At 35.9% G+C, this 23,770-nt stretch overlaps 2 protein-coding genes across 3 annotated transcripts in view; one reads left to right on the top strand and one right to left on the bottom strand.

Annotated features, from left to right (window-relative positions):
* Positions 1–12,723, bottom strand: part of LOC137251925 (uncharacterized) — a 30,862-nt gene extending 18,139 nt beyond the window's left edge. Inside the window, exons 1-2 of the mRNA XM_067786950.1 lie at positions 12,494–12,723; positions 8,943–9,080 (exon numbers count right to left, since the gene is read on the bottom strand). Coding sequence (XP_067643051.1) covers positions 8,943–9,080; positions 12,494–12,603 — 248 coding nt within the window. The 5' untranslated portion in view covers positions 12,604–12,723. The remainder of the gene's footprint in view (positions 1–8,942; positions 9,081–12,493) is intronic.
* The window catches only part of Obp73a (Odorant-binding protein 73a), a 372,527-nt gene that overhangs the window by 337,703 nt on the left and 11,054 nt on the right, over positions 1–23,770 (top strand). For both annotated transcript variants that reach the window (XM_067791030.1, XM_067791031.1), the window contains exons 2-3: positions 22,195–22,288; positions 22,349–22,683. In XM_067791030.1, the coding sequence (XP_067647131.1) occupies positions 22,360–22,683 (324 nt within the window). In that variant the 5' untranslated portion in view covers positions 22,195–22,288; positions 22,349–22,359. The remainder of the gene's footprint in view (positions 1–22,194; positions 22,289–22,348; positions 22,684–23,770) is intronic.

Here is a 23,770-nt window from a genome sequence, read left to right as displayed (position 1 = left end):
CGACACTGAAGGCTGTTTTCTCTTTGTCTTCCTCTTTCACATCCACTTGCCGCTTTTCAAGTCCAGTGTGGAAAGCCATTTCGTACCAGAGAGCGAGTCCAGGGTGTCGTCAATTTTTGGCAATGGGTAGCTATCCTATTTCGTAACGTCTTTCAACTTCCGGTAGTCCACGCAAAACCTCATTTTTCCATCCTTCTTCTTTACAAGTACTACCGGTGTTCTCCAAGGACTAGCTGATGGTTCGATGACGCCGCTGTCGCTCATTTCTTGTATGATTTGACTCACAACTTCCCGCTTCGCCAGTGGAGCACTACGTGGAGCTTGACGGATCGGCCTCGCATCTCCAGTGTCAATTTGATGTTTGACAACGTTGGTGCGGCCTGGTTTGGAGCCATCTTGGTCAAATATGTTCGCGTAATTTAGGATCAGTTGTTTGGCCTTACTCTGATAGTCTTCCCCTAGCCCCTCCGTCCATGCCGTGATGTCATTTGAAAGATCAGTATTACTAGTCGAAACGTGTTCCTGTAGCTGTTCACAGTTAATAACGACTTCAGCCTCTTGGCATCTTCCCAAAAATAGCTCCTCTGGTCAGTTTGAGTGGTGACTTGAACTCATTGAGTACTCTTACCGGGATACGTCCACCTTTTTTTTTTTAAAGCCAGGGATTTTCCTACAAGTATGTTCGGTGTTGATTTGTTTGCTGCCTCGACAACCCACAATTTGTTTGTCCCACAATCTCCATCAACCTTTACCCAGATGACTGCTTCGGATTTTGGTGGTATTTGCTGACTCTCTTCCACCAGCACTCGTTTACTGCTGTAGCCTCTCGCGTAGCCGAAATTAAGTGGTACATCCATGGTTTTATATCGCATCGTCTTTGCATGTCGATCTTGATGCTCTGGTCGATTAAGGAGTCCACTCCAATTATGATTTCATCAACAATCTCTGCCACTATAAAATTGTGTACTACCGTGACGTTCCCAATTGCGACTTCACATGCTACTTATCCGTGCTGTCTTCTCCAGTGGCTGTACGCAATCTTGCTCCATGCAATGGTCTTATCTTCTTGTTGACTAAATCCGCTCGAATGATGGAATGAGATGCTCCCGTTATACAGTCTGTAAACGTTCTTTTCCATCCCCCTGTCCTCTGACAGTAAGATTGCTTGACCTTCTTCCAATTTGCGAGATATTGTGGCATTCAATTGAGGGAGCCAGCTGTCGCCCCTTGCGGCTGACTCGCTTTAGTTTAAAGATTGAGTGGATTTGGAGATTTTCTCATCTCCTTCAGCTCTGCGTTTATGGCCACCCACATTGCTGGAACTGTTAGGATTGGTACTGCAATAACGTGCAATGTGCCCTGGCTTTCCACATTTAAAGCATTTGACGGCAGCATCGCTTTTCTGCTGCGTTCCTTTTAATGCTTCCAAAATTGTTCCACGCGATGAGCTTTGTATGCGGGCTTACTCAAAAGTGACGCTGTTTCCTGAGTCAGTGCGTGGGATACCGTTTCTGTGAATGTGGTTTTTGGGTTTGCATATGTCGCTCGCTTCGTTTCGACGTCCCGTATGCCATTGATAAAACTTTGGATTTTTACCCTCTCGGTGTATTCCACGGGTGCGTCCGCATTTGCCAAATGAGCCAACCTTTCAACATGCGAAGCAAACTCTTGCAAAGTCTCACTAGCTTTTTGGTAACGATTTTGCAATTCTATTTGATATATCTGTTTCCTGTGTTCGCTTCCGTATCGCCGTTCTACAGCAGCCATCAATGCGTCATAACTGTTCTGTTCGTACTCTGGAATAGTCTGTAAGATTTGGCAGCTGGTCCTTTCAATGCTGCGAAGAGTCCAGCAACTTTATCTTCAGCATTCCAGTTGTTCACTGTTGCGGTCTTCTCAAATTGTAGCTTAAAGGCCTGGAAAGGAACAGGACCGTCAAAGGATGGTGTTTTTACCTTTGGATTACTCGTTGAAACTTCTGGGCGATTTAATTGCAACTGCTCGATACGTCCTCTCAAAGCATCCACCCCGGCCTCGATTTTTTCTTCAAACTGTAAAATTTTTGTATCTTGCGCCTCCAACTTCGAGGAAATATGTCCTGCTTGCTCTTCCAGTTGAGAAGAGATCTGCTATGATAACTGTGCTGAAAGTTGCGCCGACAGTTCGGATATACGCGTTTCTTGTGCTTCAATCTTCGATGTTATTTCAGATGACATTTCTGCAATACGTGTCTCCTGTGATTCCATCTTGGATGCCATATATGTCTTCTGTTCTTCCATCTTGGATGTTATACGGTTCTCCTGGGATTCTAGTTGAGATGCCATATATGTCTTTTGTTCTTCCAGTTGAGATGACATTTGCGACGACATTGATGTTACTGTCGATGTTTGTGCAGATATTGCAGCCAATATCATGTTCAAGTCCGTGCTCGTAACTGTTTGCGATGTTTCATTTTTCTCTTCAATTTTTGTTGTCTCCTCGCCATCAAGAGCAAAGACATACTCTTCCACGTTAATTCCTTCTGCTTCCATTGCCTCTCGTAGTCGTGCCTGAAGTTTGAGTTTAATGCCGCTTGTATTCAATCCACGGCTCTCCAACTCCTTCTTCAGTTGCTGGATCTTCAATTCACTGAACTTTGCCATGTCCAAGTTGTATTCAAAATCTTCGGAATTTATTCAACAATTCCTCTTCTTACACCAATTGTAACGAATTTACTGCAATTCCTCTATGTATATGTATCAAAATAGGTTAAACATTTTTGTTTTGTAAACGCTCCTTTCCGGACATTTTTATTTCTTCCTATAATATAATTTTTCTAATTATTTTTATTAACAATGTTTCATTCACCATCAAATCATGAAATCAAGTAAACGATTCGCTTATTGATTTGGATATAGAAAATTATCAAAATGATTTACCAAATCCATATGTGAATCAAAATAACGAAATTTTTGCTACATCGGTAAAACTTCTTCAATTTTGGACTAATTTCCCTGAAGCATGGTTCATCCATGCTGAAATGCAATTTAGTCGAAAGAACATTACTCAGGAAGGGACAAAATATGAATATGTCATAACTGCACTTCCGCAGGATGTAATTATGACAATTCTTTATTTTATTCAAAATCCTCCTGAAAATGACAAATATTCTGCATTAAAGAAAATTTTAATTGAGCGGCACTCATTAAGTGAGAATGCCAAGTTAGATCGAGTGTTATCCGATTCAGAAATGGGAGATCGTAAACCTTCTGATTTTTATCGGTCTCTAGTGCTACTCTCTGGAAATATTTTTAGCAAGTAAATTCTTAAAAAGCTTTGGATAAGGAAGTTGCCAAAGAATTTAAGTATTATTCTTGCTAGTTCGAATTCGACTGCAATAGGTGAATTAGTTAAATTAGCCGATAATATTTGGGAAGCTTATAATAAAAATGAAATAGCTTCAGTTAGTAATTTTCCAAATTCTAAAAGCGAGAATGCAATTATTTCAAATTTGGTTCAAATAACTAACATTGTTTGCAAAAATTTTGAAAAATTATCATTAGAGATCATTGTAATTAAAAATCAGATGAGCCAAAATTATTCAAGGTCCCGATCTTTTAGTAGGAATCGTTTTAGAAGTCCCTCTAAATATCGATCAAAGTCTCGTGACAACCCAAATTGGCTCTGTAGGTATCATTATAAGTTTGGTAATCAGGCTTTGAAGTGCGAACAACCATGCGTTTTTAAAAATAACAATAGTTCGTCAAACTAAAGTCGTCCGTTGTTGCGGCGACAAACAACAGAAATTTAGACACCTTTACACGTCGCTTATTTATTTTTGATAAAACAAACAAATTGCATTTTTTAATAGATAGTGGAGCAGAAATTTCAGTGCTTCCGGTTTCAAAATCTTCATTTTCGAAAAAGTCATCAGATATTATTTTAACGGCAGCTAACGGTTCAACGATTTCGACATACAGTAAAAAACTTTTAAATATAAATTTAGGACTGCGTCGCGAGTTTCCGTTCACGTTTTTAATAGCAGATATAGCCAAACCAATTATCGGTGCTGATTTTCTGTGTAAATATGGTTTCTTAGTTGATGTTAAACGCAAATACTTAGTAGATCCGGTAACGAGTCTTTCAGTTAACACAATTTCATGTGTTTGTAATGTTTCGCTACCAAAAGTTGTCGCTGTTGATAACAAATTTACAAAGTTATTGAAAGAATTTCCTTCTTTATTTTCTGAACCAGATTATTCACAACCAGTTAGACATACAATAGTTCACATTTTCTAAACCAAGGCGCTTAGACCCTATTAAGTTCAAAGTAGCTAAAACTGAATTCGATTTTTTAGTAAAGACAGGGATATGTCGGCCTTCTAATTCAGCGGTAGCATCTCATTTGCATCCTGTACCCAAGAAGGAGTTAAATGACTGGACGGGAATTAGGCTCTCGGAAGAAAAAATTTTAGCCATTCGAAATTTTGATCGTCCAAAATCTATTAAACAGGCACAAAAATTTATTGGTATGGTTAATTATTACCATCGATATATACCAAAATTAGCAGAGTTTACGACAGTTATCTGTGATTTAATTAATAGAACAAATAAGAGACGAGACAAGATTTAAATTTGGGACGATACATCTAGTAAAGCTTTCCAATGCATTAAAGAAAAGTTTGCATATGCGATATTGTTAAATCATTTTAACAAAGATGCAAAAATTTCTTTAAATGTAGATGCATCCAATACGGCAATAGGTGGTGTCATACATCAAACGTTTAATAATAAATCAGAACCACTTGCATTCTTTTCAAAGAAACTGTCTCCATCCGAAATTAAATATAGTTCATTTCATAGCGACCTATTAGCTATTTATTTGAACATTAAACATTTTCGTTGCCTTCTAGAAGGACGTCAATTTACATTTTTCACAGATCACAAGCCTCTAGTATTTGCTTTAAATTCAAAAAGAGAACGCAGTCCAAGACAAACTAGACATATGGAATTCATTGCACAGTTTACGAATGACATTAGGTATATTAAAGGACAGGAAAATCTTGTAGCTGATACATTATCTCGTGCGTTTGAAGTAGAAGCGATTAATAATTCGGACATTAATTTAAAAATTTTACAAAGTGAACAACAACAAGACAGTGAATTAGGCAAACTTACCTCAGAGCAAACATTTTTAAATTTGAAACTAATAAAATTCCTGTTCTTGACTTTATATATGGTGCGAAGTGTCAGGAGAAAATCCTAGGCCATTCATTCCAAACAATTTAAGAAAAATAATATTTAATATGTTACATGGGATTTCACATCCTGGTAGCAGAGCTACACGTCGTTTCATAGTTAAGAAATATTGTTGGCCAAAATGAATAAAGACATCAATACTTGGTCCAAAGAATGTATAAGTTGTCAAAAATCAAAAGTACATCGTCATACAAAATCTCCAGTTGAGAAAATTCCAATTCCAAAAACTAGATTTGAACACATTCACTTAGATATTGTCGGACCTTTGCCTGTTTCAAAGGGATATCGTTACATATTAACTATAATCGATAGATTTACACGTTGGCCAGAGGCATTCGCGCTAAGAGATATTTCTGCAGTTACGGTTGTAAATAAATTTTTTAAGAAATATATTTCACGTTTTGGGGTTCCATTGGAAATAACAACGGATCAGAGACGTTGCCATAGACAGCTTAAATCTTCAATAATGGCTAGGAATTGGTCCAGAGATTGGTATGAAGAGTTACCAATAGTGCGATCGATTTTTAAAGAAGATATTTCAGCAACACCAGCTGAAATGGTTTATGGCCAAAATTTAAGATTACCTGGTGAATTATTTGTTTCACCTACAGAGAATGTAACTTCAGCGGATGTTTTAAGTAGTTTGCGGGAACATTTTAAAAATTTTAAATCAAATTTGGAACATCATCAAAATTCTAGCGGTATTTTTGTTCCAAAAGATTTAAAAGATTATCATTTTGTTTTTGTACGTGTGATTAACAAACATTCCTTGCAGAGTTATTGAAAAAGATATTAAAAACTTTAAAATTGAGATAAACAATGAAATTAAATCTATTCCTATTGACCGTTAAAAACCAGCAATGATTGATAAAATACAGATACCTAACACAAAAACAAAAGGGAAAGTTACTTTTAATTTATTTAACGTTAAATTTCCAGAAGAGGGAGTATTGTAGGGTTATATTTATATTCAACTTTAAATGTACCTACTTTAAATAAATTGAATTTTTGTTCTTGTTAAATTTCTTATATTTCAATTTTGAAATGATTGTTTCAAAAATTTTCATTCAGATATAAATTTTTAAAACGAATTGTTAGCATACATTTAGGAGTGAATTTTAAAGGATATTTTATATAAAAATAAATAGTGGTATATTTATTGCATACTACAGCCCAATATTTAGTTTCTTTAAAAAAATTTAATTTTCACTTTAGTTATATTTTACAACACAACTTGTCTGGTCTCATGCCCAATTTAGTATTTTCTTGGCGATACCAATATCGGTTACGAGTGGCGAGCGTAGCTTTTCGAAATTGAAGTTAATCAAAACGTACTTTTGTGTTCGGCCATGACTCAAGAAAGGCTTGTCGGTTTAGCATTGCTATCAATAGAGCAGGAAATTGCGCAAAAATTAGATTTAAGTAAAATTATATCAACTTTCTCTGAGTTGAAGGCGCGGAAAATGAAGTTTTAGTAAACTCTAAGATAATTAAAAATACTTTTGTGTGTTATATTTTCGTTCTTTTGTTGAAAAAAAAAATATATTTAACTAGCAGACCCGGCAGACGTTGTTCTGCCCTAAATTTGGCTTATCTGCATACATTTTAATAAGCTTTTTCCGTCTATTTCTGCCCTATCCCTCTGCACTTTTTCCTAATCTTTTTATTCACTCCTCCCTCCGTCTTTTTCGCTTCATCTCCATCTTCGTCTCATTCTATATCTTTCTTAGTCTCCTCCTCTCTTCTCTTTTCTCAAGTTTTCTTCTTCATCTCTTATTGCCAGTCCCAGAGGATGGTATGTATTTTATTCCAGTCCCATTCCGAGTCTCAGTTCCAGTCGCACTCCGAGTCGCAGTCTCGAGACCCTAGTCACCCAGAGGCATAAAACTTACTCTGTAGTAAAGCACACATCAACAGCTTCAATTTGATACCCATAATGTAAAAACACATCCTAGTGTTACCCTGATCCACGTTTTGGCCTACATCTCGAGACCCTATTCACCAATAGGTATGAAAACTACCCTGTACTAAAGCACTCATCAACAGCTTCAATTTGAGACCCACAATGTAAGACCATTGTCTAGGCGTTCACGGGCCCACGTTTGGCATATATCTCCAGACCCTAGTCACCCAAAGGTATGAAAATTATCCTGTACTAAATCACTCATCAACAGCTTTTATTTGATAGCCATATTGTATAAACACATTCTAGTGTATAAACACATTCTAGGGGTACCCGGATCCACGTTTTGGGCTATATCTCGAGACCCTAGCCTCCCAGTTGTATGAAAATTATCCTGTACTATAGCACTCATCAACAGCTTTCATTTGATATCCATATTGTATAAACACATTCTAGGAGTACGCGGGTCCACGTTTTGGGCTCTATCTCGAGACCCTAGCCTCCCAGTTGTATGAAAATTATCCTGTACTATAGCACTCATCAACAGCTTTCATTTGATATCCATATTGTATAAACACATTCTAGGGGTACCCGGGTCCTCGTTTTGATCTCAAGACCCTAGGCACGTAGCGAAAAAAAAGGTAGACGTTGGCCGATTCTCAGTCCTACCCAATATGCTCACAAAATTTCATGAGAATCGGTTCAGCCTTTTCGGAGGAGTTCAGCCTCTAAAACCGTGACAGAAGAATTTTATATATTAGATATGCAAAGAAATATTTTTTTGTTTTATTGACACTAAGTTTGAATTTAATATTTCTGATCTCCAATTTCTTTCTATAAATACGGGAGAAAGGGGCCGCAAATAATAACTCGCCTAGGGCCCCAAATTCTCTTGAGCCGGCCCTGATACTACTTATTCGTCAGGAATAGAATGAAAAAATTATAGAAACTGTTCATATTTTCTTTGCCCATATTGAAGTTTAATGCTAAAAAAAAAATACTTCAAAGCAAAACAAGCATTAGGGTGCGCGATTAATGTGAGATATAAGAAATCACGAAAAAATATTTAGAATTGTTTGCGTTAAATTTTCCGAATGAGTAGAAACAGCCTAACTATTTACTGTATGAGTTTTTTCGTAAGTTCTACAGATCCTCCCAGCGACAACGAAATATAAAAATAAGAAGTAGAGGAAATGAGATAACTCTAAAGCTGGAGTCATTGGTGCCGTATGTCGTATCGCTGTATCCGTATCCCTAACGTAATCAGCTGTTTATCGTTACGACGGTAAACCAAAACCCAATTGGTTGGCTACGATACGGTTACGACCTTAGCGGCACCAATAATCTATTGCATTGATTCTCATAAGGTTGGTCGAATCAGCTGTTATATGGTTACCGATACGGTTACCGATAATGTCTCCAGCTTTAGGCAAATCCCAGTGATGTCAAATAAATCAAAAAGTCAACTTGTCTTTAAAATTTGAAAATGTCCCCCTTGGTAAGGCAAATCAACCTTTTCAGAAATATTTACTCTTTGTGAGCTTAAAATGTACGTAGTTAGCCCCGGTTAAATTCATTTAAAAAGGTACAGTGGTTCAAATATTAAAATGCATGAAAAACAGTGGATTATTCAAATTGTTATGACACCTAGATTTTAACCGGTATCGATTTCAGTCACCAAGTATAAGAAATGAACCATCAGTTTGACTAACGTTTCTCTAAGAGAGTCCAATGTGTTAACTTTTTCTTAAGCATATTTTACTATCACCGACATAATAAATTGAATTAAAATTATTCTTACCCACGCGGCCCTGCCGTATACACCACCTCATCCACTTTCCCGGTTGCGGGGTTTCGTGAACCATAGCGGCCTCGTACTATGTAGTCTGGGGTTGCTGAAACGCTGTGATAGTAACTGCCAATGTCCTCGTTAGAGTGGCTATGGGCGAAATAAAATGAATTCTAAAACAGTATTTATATTAATTCAATATTAAACCTAAATAAATTTAGTCTATTCACGTCACCATGATTACCAACTTATCTGTTTAAAAATTATTTTTGCTCTGTGCGTTTTGTGTTTGTAATAAAATGAGAATGATTACAACACAAGCATATAAATTGATAAGCACGCAAGGATCGTCAGTGAGGAGCTAAATACATAAAAATCATAATCCACTTAACAATCCAAATTATATCATGTCCTATATTAATAATAGATTTCTTAAGTCAGCACTCCATGAGCATCCTCTCAGACTTTGTGGCATATGCGACTTTCGCCTCGTTTTCCCACTGCGTAAATAAAATAGCTGACAAATCAGGGGAAATTCGGCAACGCCTTCAAATGCCTAAAAGGTTAGTTCTCAAGTTATGCCTCAAACATTTTCGCAATTCCCAACAGATCGCCATCGTATCGTCTAGAAGCAGAACATTTTTGATTTTTCCGATGCTATTCTCAATTCCCAAACTCGAGAGTATATTAAATTTTTTTTTTTTTTTAGCTGTGGCTCATTTATGTGCATCGAACACCAAAACTTTCCAGTAAATTGGTAAAAATCTATTAATGTTTTTCGAGTGTTGATTAACCTCAACTACAAAACTATTAAAATAATCAAAAAAAAAAATTTTAAAAAATTTTTTTAAGTTAAACGGTTTTATTGAAAACAATACTTACATAAAGTAATAATAATACTAAAAGCTAGAAAATAATTAGGTAAGTCCTAGGTACTAGTCATCACACTCCTCATCAATCTAGGGCGATGAACAGACAATTAAATAAAAGCGTTGGGCGTGTGAAATTTCTAAAAATGTGAGGCGTAGCTTAACCTTATTAGGGTTCAGTTGGTCTTACTTATGACTATCAATAGAAATTTGACGCGTCCAACGCTTTTATTCCATTGTCTGATCAACGCCCTAGATTGATGAGGAGTGTGATGACTAGTACCTAGGACCTACCTAATTATGTTCTAGCTTTTAGTATTATTATTACTTCATGTAAAACCGTTTAACTTAAAAAAATTTTTTTAATTATTTTGTTTTCAAGTTTTTTAGCCTTTATTTAATTGCCTATTATTTCTCATTATATTTACTTCATTTAGTGACGCATTATTACAAGGACTCTTTCCTGACAAAATGTTACAATCTAAGTCCTCAATACATAATCCTTCCAAAGACTTTACTCGATCTGCGCCACGTATGCTTGTCGCTCCTCGAAATCCAAAATATTTTGATGTCACTTCTACCGGACTGCATGTAATATTTGTTCCAAATACGAGCCAAATCGGACATCATAGGTCGCTTTCTATTCATGTAAGTATTATGTGTTCCAAATATGGACCGAATCGGACTTCAATAGGATTTCGATCCTATGCCCCACCTAGCGGCGATTTTTTTATATGTCGCTTTATATTCTTGTATGTATTATGTGTTCCAAATATCAGCCCAATCGGACCACAAGTACGATTTTTTTGAATATCTCGATCCTTGCGCCACCTAGCGTCGTTTTTTTCATACGTCGCTTTCCATTCTTGTAATGATTATGTGTTCCAAATATGAGCCAAATCGGACCACAAATACGATTTTTTTGAATATCTCGATCCTTGCGGCATTTAGCTGCGATTTTTTTCATAGGTCGCTTTCTATTCATGTATATATTATGTGTACCAAATATGAACCAAATCGGACCACAAATACGAAATTTTGAAATATTCCGATCCATGCGCCACCTATCGGAGTTTGTTTTCTTATTATTGCATTGTCATCGGGTTCTGAACTATATTCCAAGTTTCAAGCTTGCAGCTTGTCTGGAAGTTACTTAAATTTCAATTACAAAATTCGTGCCGGACGGCCATCCACCCTGTCAAGTCAAGCTAAATAAAACCGTTTAAAAAGTTTTGTATTTAAAAATTATCCTTTCACATGAAATACCAATTAAAACCTACATTAAACCACTTCTGTGACTCAAAATTTTCTCATAATTAAATTGTCTTAGTTTTGTATTTGTTTTTTTTATTGACAATAACGCTTCTGAAGGGTATGGGAAACATGAATGCGCGTGTGCACACTACTCCTCTCTATCCGTCTCAGAATCTCAGTAACTAAAGCCACATAGCTTGAAAATGAAATCTGAGGAGTTTTTCATAGCTCACTCGTGGAACTTATTAAGTCGTAAAATAATCTCTGGAATATTATATGATATTATATTTCACAGTTTTTTAATGTCCTCCCTGCAAAAATGGTTGGATCATGTGGTCCACTTGTGTCATACTGGAGTACTCCATTGATAACTCTGATGTAATGGTGAGCTGGAGTATATGGTCCAGTCCTAGGACATCGCAATGTTAATTGTGTCATACTGGGTACTCCATGCATGTACATGCATACTCGCGATTTTTGCAGGGCTATTCTGCCTACGGCCGTGGGATATAGCTAGTATGCTGGCCCGCCATGTTAAAGGACCTAGATTGAATTTACAAAATACTGACATCAAAAAATTTTTGAGAAATTTGTCTTTAAGGAGCCACCCCTTGCCAACGTATTTATGCCATGAAAATCTTGTCGATAAAAATTCAGCTGTTTTGCAAATGACGCTCGGCGTTAACCCGAAGCAATTTTTTTTACCATATTTTGGCGGGACGGCACCTAAATGTTTCATGCCGACTCCTCTTTATGCTGCTGTAGAAATACACTCAGAGTTTGCCAAACCTCTGCCAAGGGGCGACCCCCTTTTAAAAATATGTTCCTAATGTATTTTAAGTTGATTTTCCTGGGTCGTGAACCCAGGACCATCGGTGTGATAGGCGAGCACGCTACCGTCACATCACGGCGGCTGCCTATCCTTTTTAATGAGGTTTTCGGACGGTGCTCCCAATTGGTATTAGTTGTCACGAGACAGGGATATCTGACGTGACTTGTTATGCAACGGCCACAATCGTATTGGCAGTTAACCCCCAACTAATGAATGAATATAGTGCTATGAATAAGAGCCCAAAGGCATCGATGTATAAATCGTGTTGTGGGAATGGATAAGGCACCCGAATTTAGTAGCAGAAAATATAGGAAAGGAAGACATGATATCTTTGGTTCTCCCAATCCCGCGGTTAAGCGTCAATCATTGATTGTGGATGTTAGAGTTTGTCTTTCGTTATATATGCACTGAATTTTTTATTTTAATGGTTTCACTACAAGACTGGTATTTTCACATAATGTAAAGTTGTTTATTTCTCAAATTTTATTTGATAATTTGTTTAATTTTTAAGTATTTAAATTTTTCACTATAGCTATTTCATTCAAATGTTGTACAATAATATTTAAAAGTGACACAATTTCATATAAATTCCGTATGATTTTCATTACCGAAACGAATATGATCCATCCTCATTGATGATGTTTTTCTCGATCTCGGTTCGAACCACAGCAACATTGAAACACAAAACTCCAACTAAGTTAAAAAAAATGTTTAGCATTCCACAAAATCTTATCGGTTAATGCTACACAATATGTTATGTATCCTTTTCCAAATTAATCCAATAATGAAGCCTTGACACGGAACGCGAAAGGAAACTGCTAATGGAAAGAACCGAAAACGTTAAGAACAAACAAGCAACTGAGTATTCTGTAAGTTAGTATCTTCGTATTTAAATGCCAATTTTCTGTTCTCAGCAAACAATGGGAACAGAGGAAGAGTAGACAGGGTGTGATCGCCCGATGGAATATATGAAGCATTGTTGTATTGGTTGTTGAAACCACCACACAATCCGCAGCAACCTGACCACCCACAGAAGCCAAGAGAAAGCAACAATAGCTTTGTTTGGCAAGAGACGCTGAAACATCTTCTACTAACAAAATGATCGTGCTTTTAGTATGGAGCCTATAAACATACGTACATACATATATACATACTTACATAAATATAAATATGTATGCATGCAGATATAAAAGAAACATTGAAACAGTAGCAGAAACACTTGGTGGGCTGTTGACTATTAAGACGATTGGTGAGAGAATATATTCTATTGCTAAGATCGACACGTACCCGATTCTGATTGCTGTGCATTTTGGGAGCATCGTAAATTGTATTTCTATTTGTATGCAAGTATGTATGTGTGTATATATTATGTTTCTTCATTGTTAGAAAAATTCCCATTGCAATGGCACTGGCACTGGCACTGTTTTCAAAATTTTTTTTCAAACCTAACCTCTATCTTAAACGAGTATGCAAACTTTGTATTCAAATATAAAATGACAAGATAAAGTGCTTGTGGGGAATGAGGATAACAACAATGTCGCTTGTTCAGATTAACTGTTGTCCTGCATTTGTGTGCTTATGCTTTAGTTGGGCTGGGCAGATTTGGTTTTTCATTTAACAAGATTGTCAATTAGTTGGAGAAACCCATATCTGATATACTGTGGGGGATCGTATTCTATAGCCAATTACAAGCAAATTTTATTTATTTATTTATAGAAGTTGATCCTCAGAATTTTCACGTATTCAATATCAAGACAAGTTTCACAGTTTATAAATGCATTGGCGCTAATTTTCTTCAGGCCTGCCTCTTTTCTACATACGAAGTTTAGTACACATGAAGCTAACAGTCGGTACATCAATTCCCCAATTGGGGTATTCTGCTCTAGGCCAGTGTCTGCATTGCGTCAACGACATCAGCGTCAATTTACGGCATCTTCATTGAGTGGCTTTGAAAATGTATCCGGATATGCGCTGATCCGTAGACAGAACAACAGGAAAACTCTAAACTTGGCTCTTAAAAATAAAATTGAATATCATAAAGACAATGCTAATTTGCCGTAAATGAAATTGGAGTTGAAGTTTAAGTGCAATTAAATGTAATTATAAGTTACCGGCTGCCCCAGTAGTTGCTGCCAGTATACAAATTACGAATGTGCGTATGTATGTATGTAATTGCCTCGCTCTGCTTTTGTGGTAAGACCATTTAATATAACACCGTTTCCCATATCTCCCGTTGTAAGAATGAAGTGCAAAACTTGTTTACGTTTACCATTGATTATGAAACGAATTGCATTTGTGTATCGAGCATTCCATAGAAAATCAAAATTTTTCGGTTGATTAATTTTCCGGATCAATATTTTTAAAATATATACCCAACCTCAATGTAGGAAAAAAAACGTTGGTCCTACTTTCTTTATGGGAATCGATTAACCCTGTAACCGAAATTTGTAAATTAGACGTAATAAAGCAAATTGGAGAGAGTTTGATTGCATAAGTAATGCTTTAGCTAACCTCAGCATCAATAATTACCACACAATATTAATTCATTATGTTCTTTCTTTGAAGAGGTTATGGTCTGTCTTTGGCTAAGCTCGAAAACTATAAAAATTCGTTCGACTTGTTATAGAATTGTGCATATCAGGGTTTGAACCAATGAGCTGCAAGATCGTAGTGAAATACTAAACAAATTGTAGTAAAATATGTATTTAGATTTGAAAGACAAATATCAGGCATTTATTTGAAATAAAATTTTGTGTAAAACCTTTAGCTAGTATCTATGTATGTTTAAAAACATTCCTAGGGTTTCTTCTTCTGTGCTAAATAAATGTTGCCATTTATTTATGTTTTTTGCGGCTCCGCCTACCACACAAATGCTCTGGGTTCACACCCCGGGCAAAGCAACATCAAAATTTTAGAAATAAAGTTTTTCAATTAGAAGACAATTTTTCTAAGCGGGGTCGCTCCTCGGAAGTGTTTGGCAACCACTCCGCGTGTATTTCTGCCATGAAAAGCTCTCTGTGAAAACTCATCTGCCTCGCAGATGCCGTTCGGAGTCGGCATAAAACAAGTAGGTCCCGTCCGGCCAATTCGTAGGAAAAATTAAAAAGGAGCACGACGCAAATTGGAAGAGAAGCTGGGCCTAAAATCTCTTCGAAGGTTATCGCGCCTTACATTTATTTGTTTTTTCTTGTTTCTTTCTTTTATTGATATAAACAAACCCGCCCTCCTCTTTAGAAAAAATAAGTAGAGGGTTCTATACTACATAGCCGCAAGGATAAAAGATTTGATTTTTCTGATTTTGATTTCTTGTTTTACGAACTCTGAATAGCAAAAGGTCTTAATGGTGATCCGAGTTCAGGCATATCACATTCCAAACCATAAAGAGTTATACCTCAAAATTGGACAGACTTTCTTCAAATAAGGTTCAATGTGGTCATATTAAATAGTTCCCCAGATGGTCGGGCTTGTACCTTAATATTAATTAATGCAATACTCGTTTGGGGTATGAATTGAGTTTTGGTTTATTGAGCCAAATGTGACAATGTGTACTCTGTGATCGAAAGCGACGTATGGCCGCAAATTTCAGGAAACGTTCTCTGGATAAATTTATATTAGAAAATGTCAAGGAATGTAAGATAAATAAACTCGAGCTTTTGGCGAACCTAAACATAGTAAAATTATCATTACCGCGTGGGCTTTCTCAAAACTATTATTTACCGAAGATAATCAAAATACTTCAGGTAGGAAGACTCACCAAGCGAATCGAGTTACCGTGGTTCATAAAAGCGACCTAAGTAAATTCTTTCAATGGTGCTATAAAGGAAGTTGAGACCACCAGGACCGACCCATTCGAAACCAAACGAGACTAGGGAAAAGGCAACTCCCAACTCAGCTTACTCACAACTTGGCACCCCCATCGCTATGGGTGGATAAAAATTTAGGACCTTGAAAGACTTCGTCTATCTGGAAACTAGCAGTAATAGCGAAAACAATGTCAGCTCGGAAATCTAACGGAGATAATTTTTTTCAACAAGTTTTACTTCTGACCTACTCAATCCAATCGAAAAGTAAAGTCCTTTCTAGACGAACGCAAATCATACTCTTCAAATCGCCTATTGTAATGTATGGTTCGGAATCATTGACGATGTCGTGAGCTCTGGCAGTGATCAAGATAAAACTTTTTCGGAACATTTGTGGTTCCCTACCTTATGACCACGGTTTGTATTGAAGACCGTTCAATGTTGATAGTGCAACGAATAAGGGATATACCTTCTTGACTAAGCCTTTTTATGAAAATGGAAAATTACGATCCGGCACGTCAGAGGGGGACCTCTGTTGAGCTGAGAAGGCGAGGTAGAGGAAGATTTCACCTCTAATGGTACTCCGAATTGTCGTCAGCTATCGCGAAACAGGGAAAGCTAGCGTGATCTTTTGCGGAGCCGCCAAAATCGCCTGGGCGGTTAAGCACCAAATATTGAATTCTTTCATATCCACGAAATCTTATTAGATACTAAATACATAGATCAGGGTGGCATAGTGAGCTCATAAATGTTTGGAAAAACGTAGTACTCTTAATACAGGGGTTTCTAACTGCATTACACCACAAATAATGAATGTTGTTTTATTTTTTTTATTGTAAACCAATTTATTCTTGGTGAACTACATAATTAGTTGTTTTTCTCAATTTGCGGTAATCAAAAAAATGCCTCATTCAATATTCAAACAGTTTAGTCGGCCATTAATAAAGAGTGAAGCTCTCGCCAATTTCCATTACAGTTATATGGCATTGTTTCTTATTTTCCTCATTACTGATTACTTTAAATCAGGTTAGTGTTTCACTACATCAAACAGACATACAGTGGAGATGCGTACGGAGAGTGAATCAAAGGTGACCGGACAGATTTGTTTTTAATATTTCGTGGTTGTTCATGGAAATATGTAAATGCAAACCGATTTTATCTTTTTATGTGAATTTCGTCCCTGCTGAAGATCCAGCAAATACGAAGTCTTCACCCATAAGAATCTCATGAAAATGTTGAAAAAAGACAACAGTAAAGTTCACACAACAACATTGAGGCAGTTTGGCGAAATTAGGTGTTCTTGAAAGTAAATTTATGAAATCGTGTCGAACTCGAAAATAAATTTACACGAAAGTAATTATTTTTACATATTTTACTTCTCTTTTGTGCTGTGATGGTAGCGTGCTCCGCCTACTACACCGGAGATCCTGGGTTCATGCCCAGGTCAAAGCAACATCAAAATTTTATAAACAAGTTTTTTTCAATTAGAAGAAAATTTTTCTAAGCTGAGTCGCCCCTCGGCAGTGTTTGGCAAGCACTCCAATTGTATTTCTGCCAGGAAAAGCTTCTCAGTGAAAACTCATCTGCCTTGCGATGCCGTTCGGAGTAGGTATAGGAAAAACTAAAAGGAGCACGACGCAAATTGTAAGAGAAGCTCCGCCTAAAATCTCTTCGGAGGTTATCGCGCCTTACATTTATTTATTTTATTTATAACCGTATGAAAGTATATAAAATTAATTTTAATTTTTATACCCAGCTGTATTTGTACACAGGGTATTATATCTTTGATTGCATAACGGTTGGTTGTACAGGTATAAAGGAATCGAGATAGATATAGACTTCCATATATCAAAATCATCCGTATCGAAAAAAAATTTGACTGAGCCCTGTCCGTCCGTCCTTCCGTCTGTCCGTTAACACGATAACTTGAGTAAATATTGAGATATCTTCACCAAATTTGTACACGAGCGTATCTGGACCCAGAATATATTGGTATTAAAAATGAGCGAAATCGGATGATAACCACGCCCACTTTATATATATATATGGTGAATTTGATATCAAAACCTATAAAAAGGCATATTTTGAACCCGACCCCCTCAGAGTTTGATGAAATTTTGCATAGGGGTACACTTCATCTAGACAAACACCACCTCGTTTTTAGAAGTTGCATTTTTGAAAAATTGTGGGCGTGGCAAGGTGTCAAAGTTGTGAAAAATGCATGAAAAATGACGGTAATAGGTACTTTTGAGCTGTGATAACTACGGAATGGCTCAACCGATTTCAAAGACCTTGGTACCATTGGAAAGGTATTCAGATCGGCTTTCAAAAAGATAAATTTTTAAACTTGCAAAAAACTTCAAAGGCAAGCGTTTTAAAATAAAATATATTTTTTTAGAAAGGTCTATTTAATATATATAACATATCCAAAAACTAAAATGGCGTATTTTTACTTTTTTTTTATTTTAAGTAAATGTATCTCTTTATTTTTGATATTATGTTACTTTTGAGCTGTGATAAGGACGGAACTGCTCAGCCGATTTCAAAGACCTTTATACCACAGCAAACGTACTCTAATCTGCTATTTAAATCATATACTGGACAATTTTTATTACACTGAAAAGCATTTTTTTTTAATGCTTGATCTTTGTAAGTTTTTCCAAGTTTAGTTTTTAAAAAACTTAAAAAAACTGGGGTTTCGGCTAAATTAAAATTCTAGTATACGTTTTCGAAAGCCTATTTGAATGCCTTTCTAACGGTACCAAGGCCTTTAAAATCGGTTCAGCCATTCTGTAGTTATCACAGCTCAAATGTACTATGACATCAAAATATAGAGAGATGAATTTACTTAAAAATTTTTATAAAAAAAAAGAAAGAAAAAAGTCATTTTAGTTTTTGGATATGTTATATATATTAAATAGACCTTTCTAAAAAATATTCAATTTATTGTAAATCGCTTGGCCTTTGAAGTTTTTTTCAAGTTTAAAATTTTATTTTGAAAAAAAAAAATTTTCAGTGTATTAAAAATTTCTTACAGTTTATGTTTTCGAAAGACTATCTGAATACCTTTCCAATGGTACCAAGATCTTTGAAATCGGTTGAGCCATTCCGTAGTTATCACATTTTTCACGCATTTTTCACAACTTTGACACCTTGCCACGCCCACAATTTTTGAAAAATGCAATTTCTAAGAATGAGGTTGTGTTTGTATAGATAAAAAGTACCTCCATGCAAAATTTCATCAAAATCTGGAGGGGTCGGGTTCAATGCATATCGGTTTCAATATGAAATTCATTATATATAACATTAACCTAATAAAAAACCTGATTATTTAGTAAAAATACACCTAGAATGTTGAAATTTGACATGTAGACTGATATTGAGACTCTTGATAAAAATTTGAAAAATTTTATAAAATGGGCGTGGCACCGCCCACTTGTGATAAAATCAATTTTACAAATATTATTAATCATAAATCAAAAATCGTTAAACCTATCATAACAAAATTCGACAGAGAGGTTGCCTTTACTATAAGGAATGCTTTGAAGAATTAACGAAATCGGTTAAGAACCACGCCCACTTTTATATAAAAGATTTTTAAAAGGGTCGTGGACGAATAAAGTAAGCTATATCTTTGCAAAAAAAGAGCTTTATATCAATGGTATTTTATTTCCCAAGTGGATTTATAACAATAAATAGGAAAAACTTCAAATTTTAAAAAATGGGCGTGGCACCACCCATTTTATGACTAAGCAATTGTCTATGTTTCGGGAGCCAAACTCGAAGAAAAATTAGTTCAGAATAGAACCAAATGTATATGTATTATTGCGCAGCCTTGTAACACTATTAAGCACACAAAACAAACAACAACAGCATTTCAAGTGTACAGCTGGGTATGTAATGTTCGGTTTCACCCGAACGTAGACTTCCTTACTTGTTAATTTTTGGATTACGTGATAAGCTAATAAATAACATTTTTCATTCAAAAGTAAAAATTATTTGCCACTCAAGTTTTCTCATATAACTGTTAAAACTTATTTTCCCGATAAGGATATTGTCGTGAACAAAATTTGTATTTATCGGGCAAATACATCATATTAAGGTTGGTTTGAAAAGATTTTCATATAAATACGGCGACTCACGTTTATTGCATCTGTGGTGAAAGTTGTTCCCCAAAATTCTTTCCAATAAAATTTAGTGAATTGTAGGAAACAATTTTTAGCGGAAACAACTTTGGAACGCTTAGTGTACTATGCCCAACTATGCTAGAAGTTGACGAAGAACTGTGGTCTGATTTCGGAATTAATTAAATAATAATTCACTTTTATAAAAATTAATGTTTTCCGCAATAAATAATAGGGGCGCCTGGAAATAAACTAATATTATATAACAAAGGGCACACAAATACAAAAAATATTCTAACGAATGTAAATACGTAAGTACCACAAAAAAAAAAATTATAAGTCATCTTAACAGAAGGTTATTCAGCATAGTAATATTATAATAAGAGTCTGAATTATTTTGTTATCTACTCTACGATTTTCTGTTATCTACTCTCCAAAATAATGTTTATTATAAGAAATTTTGTCTACAAGAAAACTCTATACACATTTTCAGCCTTTCAATCAAACGACCAACATTTTAAAAGTAAGGGAACAATTTTTTGGCGGATATTTATGAATGTGTGTAATATTATAATAGCTCTGTTTATACGGTGGGTGCAATCAGCGCCTTAAACTAAACCATTTTTGATAGTTATAAGGTTATTAATGTGTAACGAAAAATTATATTTCGCTAAGTCTTTGGTATTTATGCTAATGATTATCATATATTACAAATGAGTAGATATATAACAAATTCGCCTAAGTCCATTATACGGAAATTTTGGACAAATTGAGCTAAATATTTCCTAGCTAATCATTAAATCTGCTAAATGAAGCATTGCAAAGAAAACCATTTTTGCAATAGACAAGTTTTTTTGGCAGACTCTGGCGTTTTTGAAAACAACCATAAAGAAACCATTGGGACTTCGTTAGTTTTGATAAATTTTCGTCAGAGGTCGCACCTTTTTTGACTTTGAAAATTCCAAAAAACTTGCTACAATATGCACTAGCTGATCGGACTTGAGCAATTTCGATCTACACACACAATAGAACTTAGTCAACTTTGAAAAACAAACCGAATATTAAACCCATTCTTTTTAATTTTATTGACAATTGAGAAAAATTTGTTTGGTTTTAAACTACTATTGGCTTGGTCGACAGATGCATAATACATCAAAAATCTAAAAAAAAGTTACGTTAATTTTTTTGGCTAAACAATTCTAGTAGCTTAATTATAGGTTTGTTTTGAGTGCTAAACGACGCAAATATTTGGTGAAGCAGAAAAATACAAAAAACTCCTTTTCGTCATTTAATATATTTAATTTCTTGTATTCATTCATTTAATATATTTTTATTGTATTATAAAAACAATAATACTTTGCAATACAAAATAGTTTCGGCACTCGCGTGGTGCCATCCTCAGTTGGTAGTGTTCAACTTGTTATTGATTCAATCGAAAGTTTTATAACCGTGCCTATTGGGACTTAAACTACTTAAAAAAATCATATCATGCTTGATTGACCGGTTAATTAAAGGTTGAAAAAAGGAAAGCTGTAACTTGCTAAAAGTGCTAACTTTTTAAATATATTTAGGTATGAAGGCACTTATGCATTAAAGTATTTTCATATGTATGTATCTGTCAATGAACTCCAACACACAAGCGTAAGTCTGTTATATGAATCATGTCGGTGTATGGCATTTAAAACAGTTTTATCCGCAGCTAACGGTAACAGGTTCACCTTTCAAGTAGCATTGTTGCAACATACATAAATTTATAGTGCAACATTGACATTGAAATTGCTAATGTTACTGGCAACATTAAGGGGATAACCACCAACCAAAAGCTGCAAAGCCAGTTGCAATAACAACTGTTGCTGCTACTTCGAATGATCATGTAATTTTCAGATGAAAGTGAATTTACATTGATGCAGCTCCTTCGCTGGTGCTCTTGCTCGTGGTGACATTGAAAAATATTTTAAAATTAATTTCGTTTTATTCAATCCATATTCTTCATACGATAAGGTTGTGCACAACAAATTTTCTCTGACCAAATTAACTATTTACGAAAACTAAGATTTATCCATTAGAGGCATTTTAAATAAACATACCCAGGTACATATATACATATAAGCATTCACATATGTATATACCAAAAAACTATATTTCTTATTATTTATATACAATAATGTAAACATATATATATATATAGTGATTGAAGAATTTATCATGGCATCTAGTACAGTTAATCGAATGTATGTATCGTTAGCCATTCTATGCAATGTTTCCGTTATTGTGAATGGCTCTTATAATCACTTTCTCACAAAGGTAATCTTTAGGGCTCATAAAATTGTAGAGTGCACAAAATTGTTGAAATTTTGTATTTTGTATTTATTATTTTGCTTGCAGAAAAGCCGATGTCTGAATCCACCGCGAACCGCACGACGAGTAGAAACATTTATTCCAGAATGTCAGGAAGATGTGAAGAATAAACTCATTGGCGGTAAATAATCATATTATTAAATACACGTTTTCGAAGATTATAAAAAATATATTTTTACAGAAGCATATGAAATGATTAAGCAGGACGTTTACAGGGGTTACCAACAACTGGATGCTAACGACGACAGTTTGCAATTAATGAGCGATCATTCGAGTGTGTTGTCGGCTGAGCACGATATAACTGGATCCGGATCAGGAGACGCAGTAGCAACAGCTCCTTCACAGATTGACGAAAAGGTTTACGATTTACCGGCTGGCTATGATCCTCATCACAATGACTATTCTAGACGACAAGTGAAGCGTTTATTGCACCGCATTCGTCGGATCGCTTACGATTCACATAGCACCATCTACCATCCCACTCTGGTGCCGTTCGAGGATAAACGTATAGCAGGTGTAAGTATTCTCAGGGGCATCCATTACGCTTACGATCCAAACCACATAGGCTGCTTTGGCTCGAGTTGGCACAGCAATATCACAAATTTTTGCCTCGCTTTATATTCCGCATACTTTGTGTAGCAAGACATGTGCCACCATATACATATACTACTCATATGCCAGGTAAAGCAATGTATCAAAGCGTTCTATGTTAATCTGGCATTAACTTTTCTGCATAAAGCACATGTGCAGTTAGTTCCTTTGATAGGGAGTTGGAGTTCACTTAACACATCAAGTATCAGTGGTTGGCCCAACCAACGATGAGAGCGATCGCTCGGCATGGGCCCGTGAGACAGCGGAAGAATATCGAAGATCTTTCACTGACAAAAACTTTGCTGCGAGAAACCTTCAAGCCATGTACCTCAAGCTGTAATACACTAGCTGTATTACAGGAAGAGGAAGGTAATAACGGCCAACCAGACCGATGCCAGCCTTCGAAACAGCTAGATGGCACAATGGGGTAAAACTGATGACCTGCACCAATAACGCGACTTTAGAATGGTTGCAGAGAGTTGTTCCAGATCTTCAAAAACAAGAGCCTCGATCTCCATGAAACGAAAAGCCAAGGTGATGAAAGCAGAAGACACGCTTAACATGCTGCAGCGGCAGAACCCGAATATACCAACATGGGATTAAAATATATCCCGAACCGTTGCGGCCACTTATTATTATTATAATTAATAAGGAATCGGAGGATATATTTTACTTGGGAAAATGTCCTTGGGTGCAGGAAGTATTTTAATGCGCCTTAAAAAGAGGAGTCCTCATGACAATAGCCTCAATACGATAAAATCAGGGGAGGTGGTATAGGCGAATTGGCGGCCGCCGTGGTGTGATGGTAGCATGCTCCTACACCGAGGATCCTGGGTTCACGCCCCGGGCAAAGTAACATCAAAATTTTAGAAACAAGGTTTTTCAATTTGAAGAAAATTTTTCTAAGCCGGTCGCCCCTCGGCAGTGTTTGGCAAGCACTCCGAGCGTATTTCTGCCATGAAAAGCTCTCATTTACTTTGCAGATGCCGTTCGGAATGGACATAAAACAAGT

The sequence above is a fragment of the Eurosta solidaginis genome, chromosome 5, assembly GCF_040869045.1.
Source record: "Eurosta solidaginis isolate ZX-2024a chromosome 5, ASM4086904v1, whole genome shotgun sequence".
Lineage (NCBI taxonomy): Eukaryota > Metazoa > Arthropoda > Insecta > Diptera > Tephritidae > Eurosta > Eurosta solidaginis.
The sequence above is the reverse complement of the archived record's forward strand: the minus strand, read 5'-3'. Positions and strand labels throughout refer to the sequence as shown.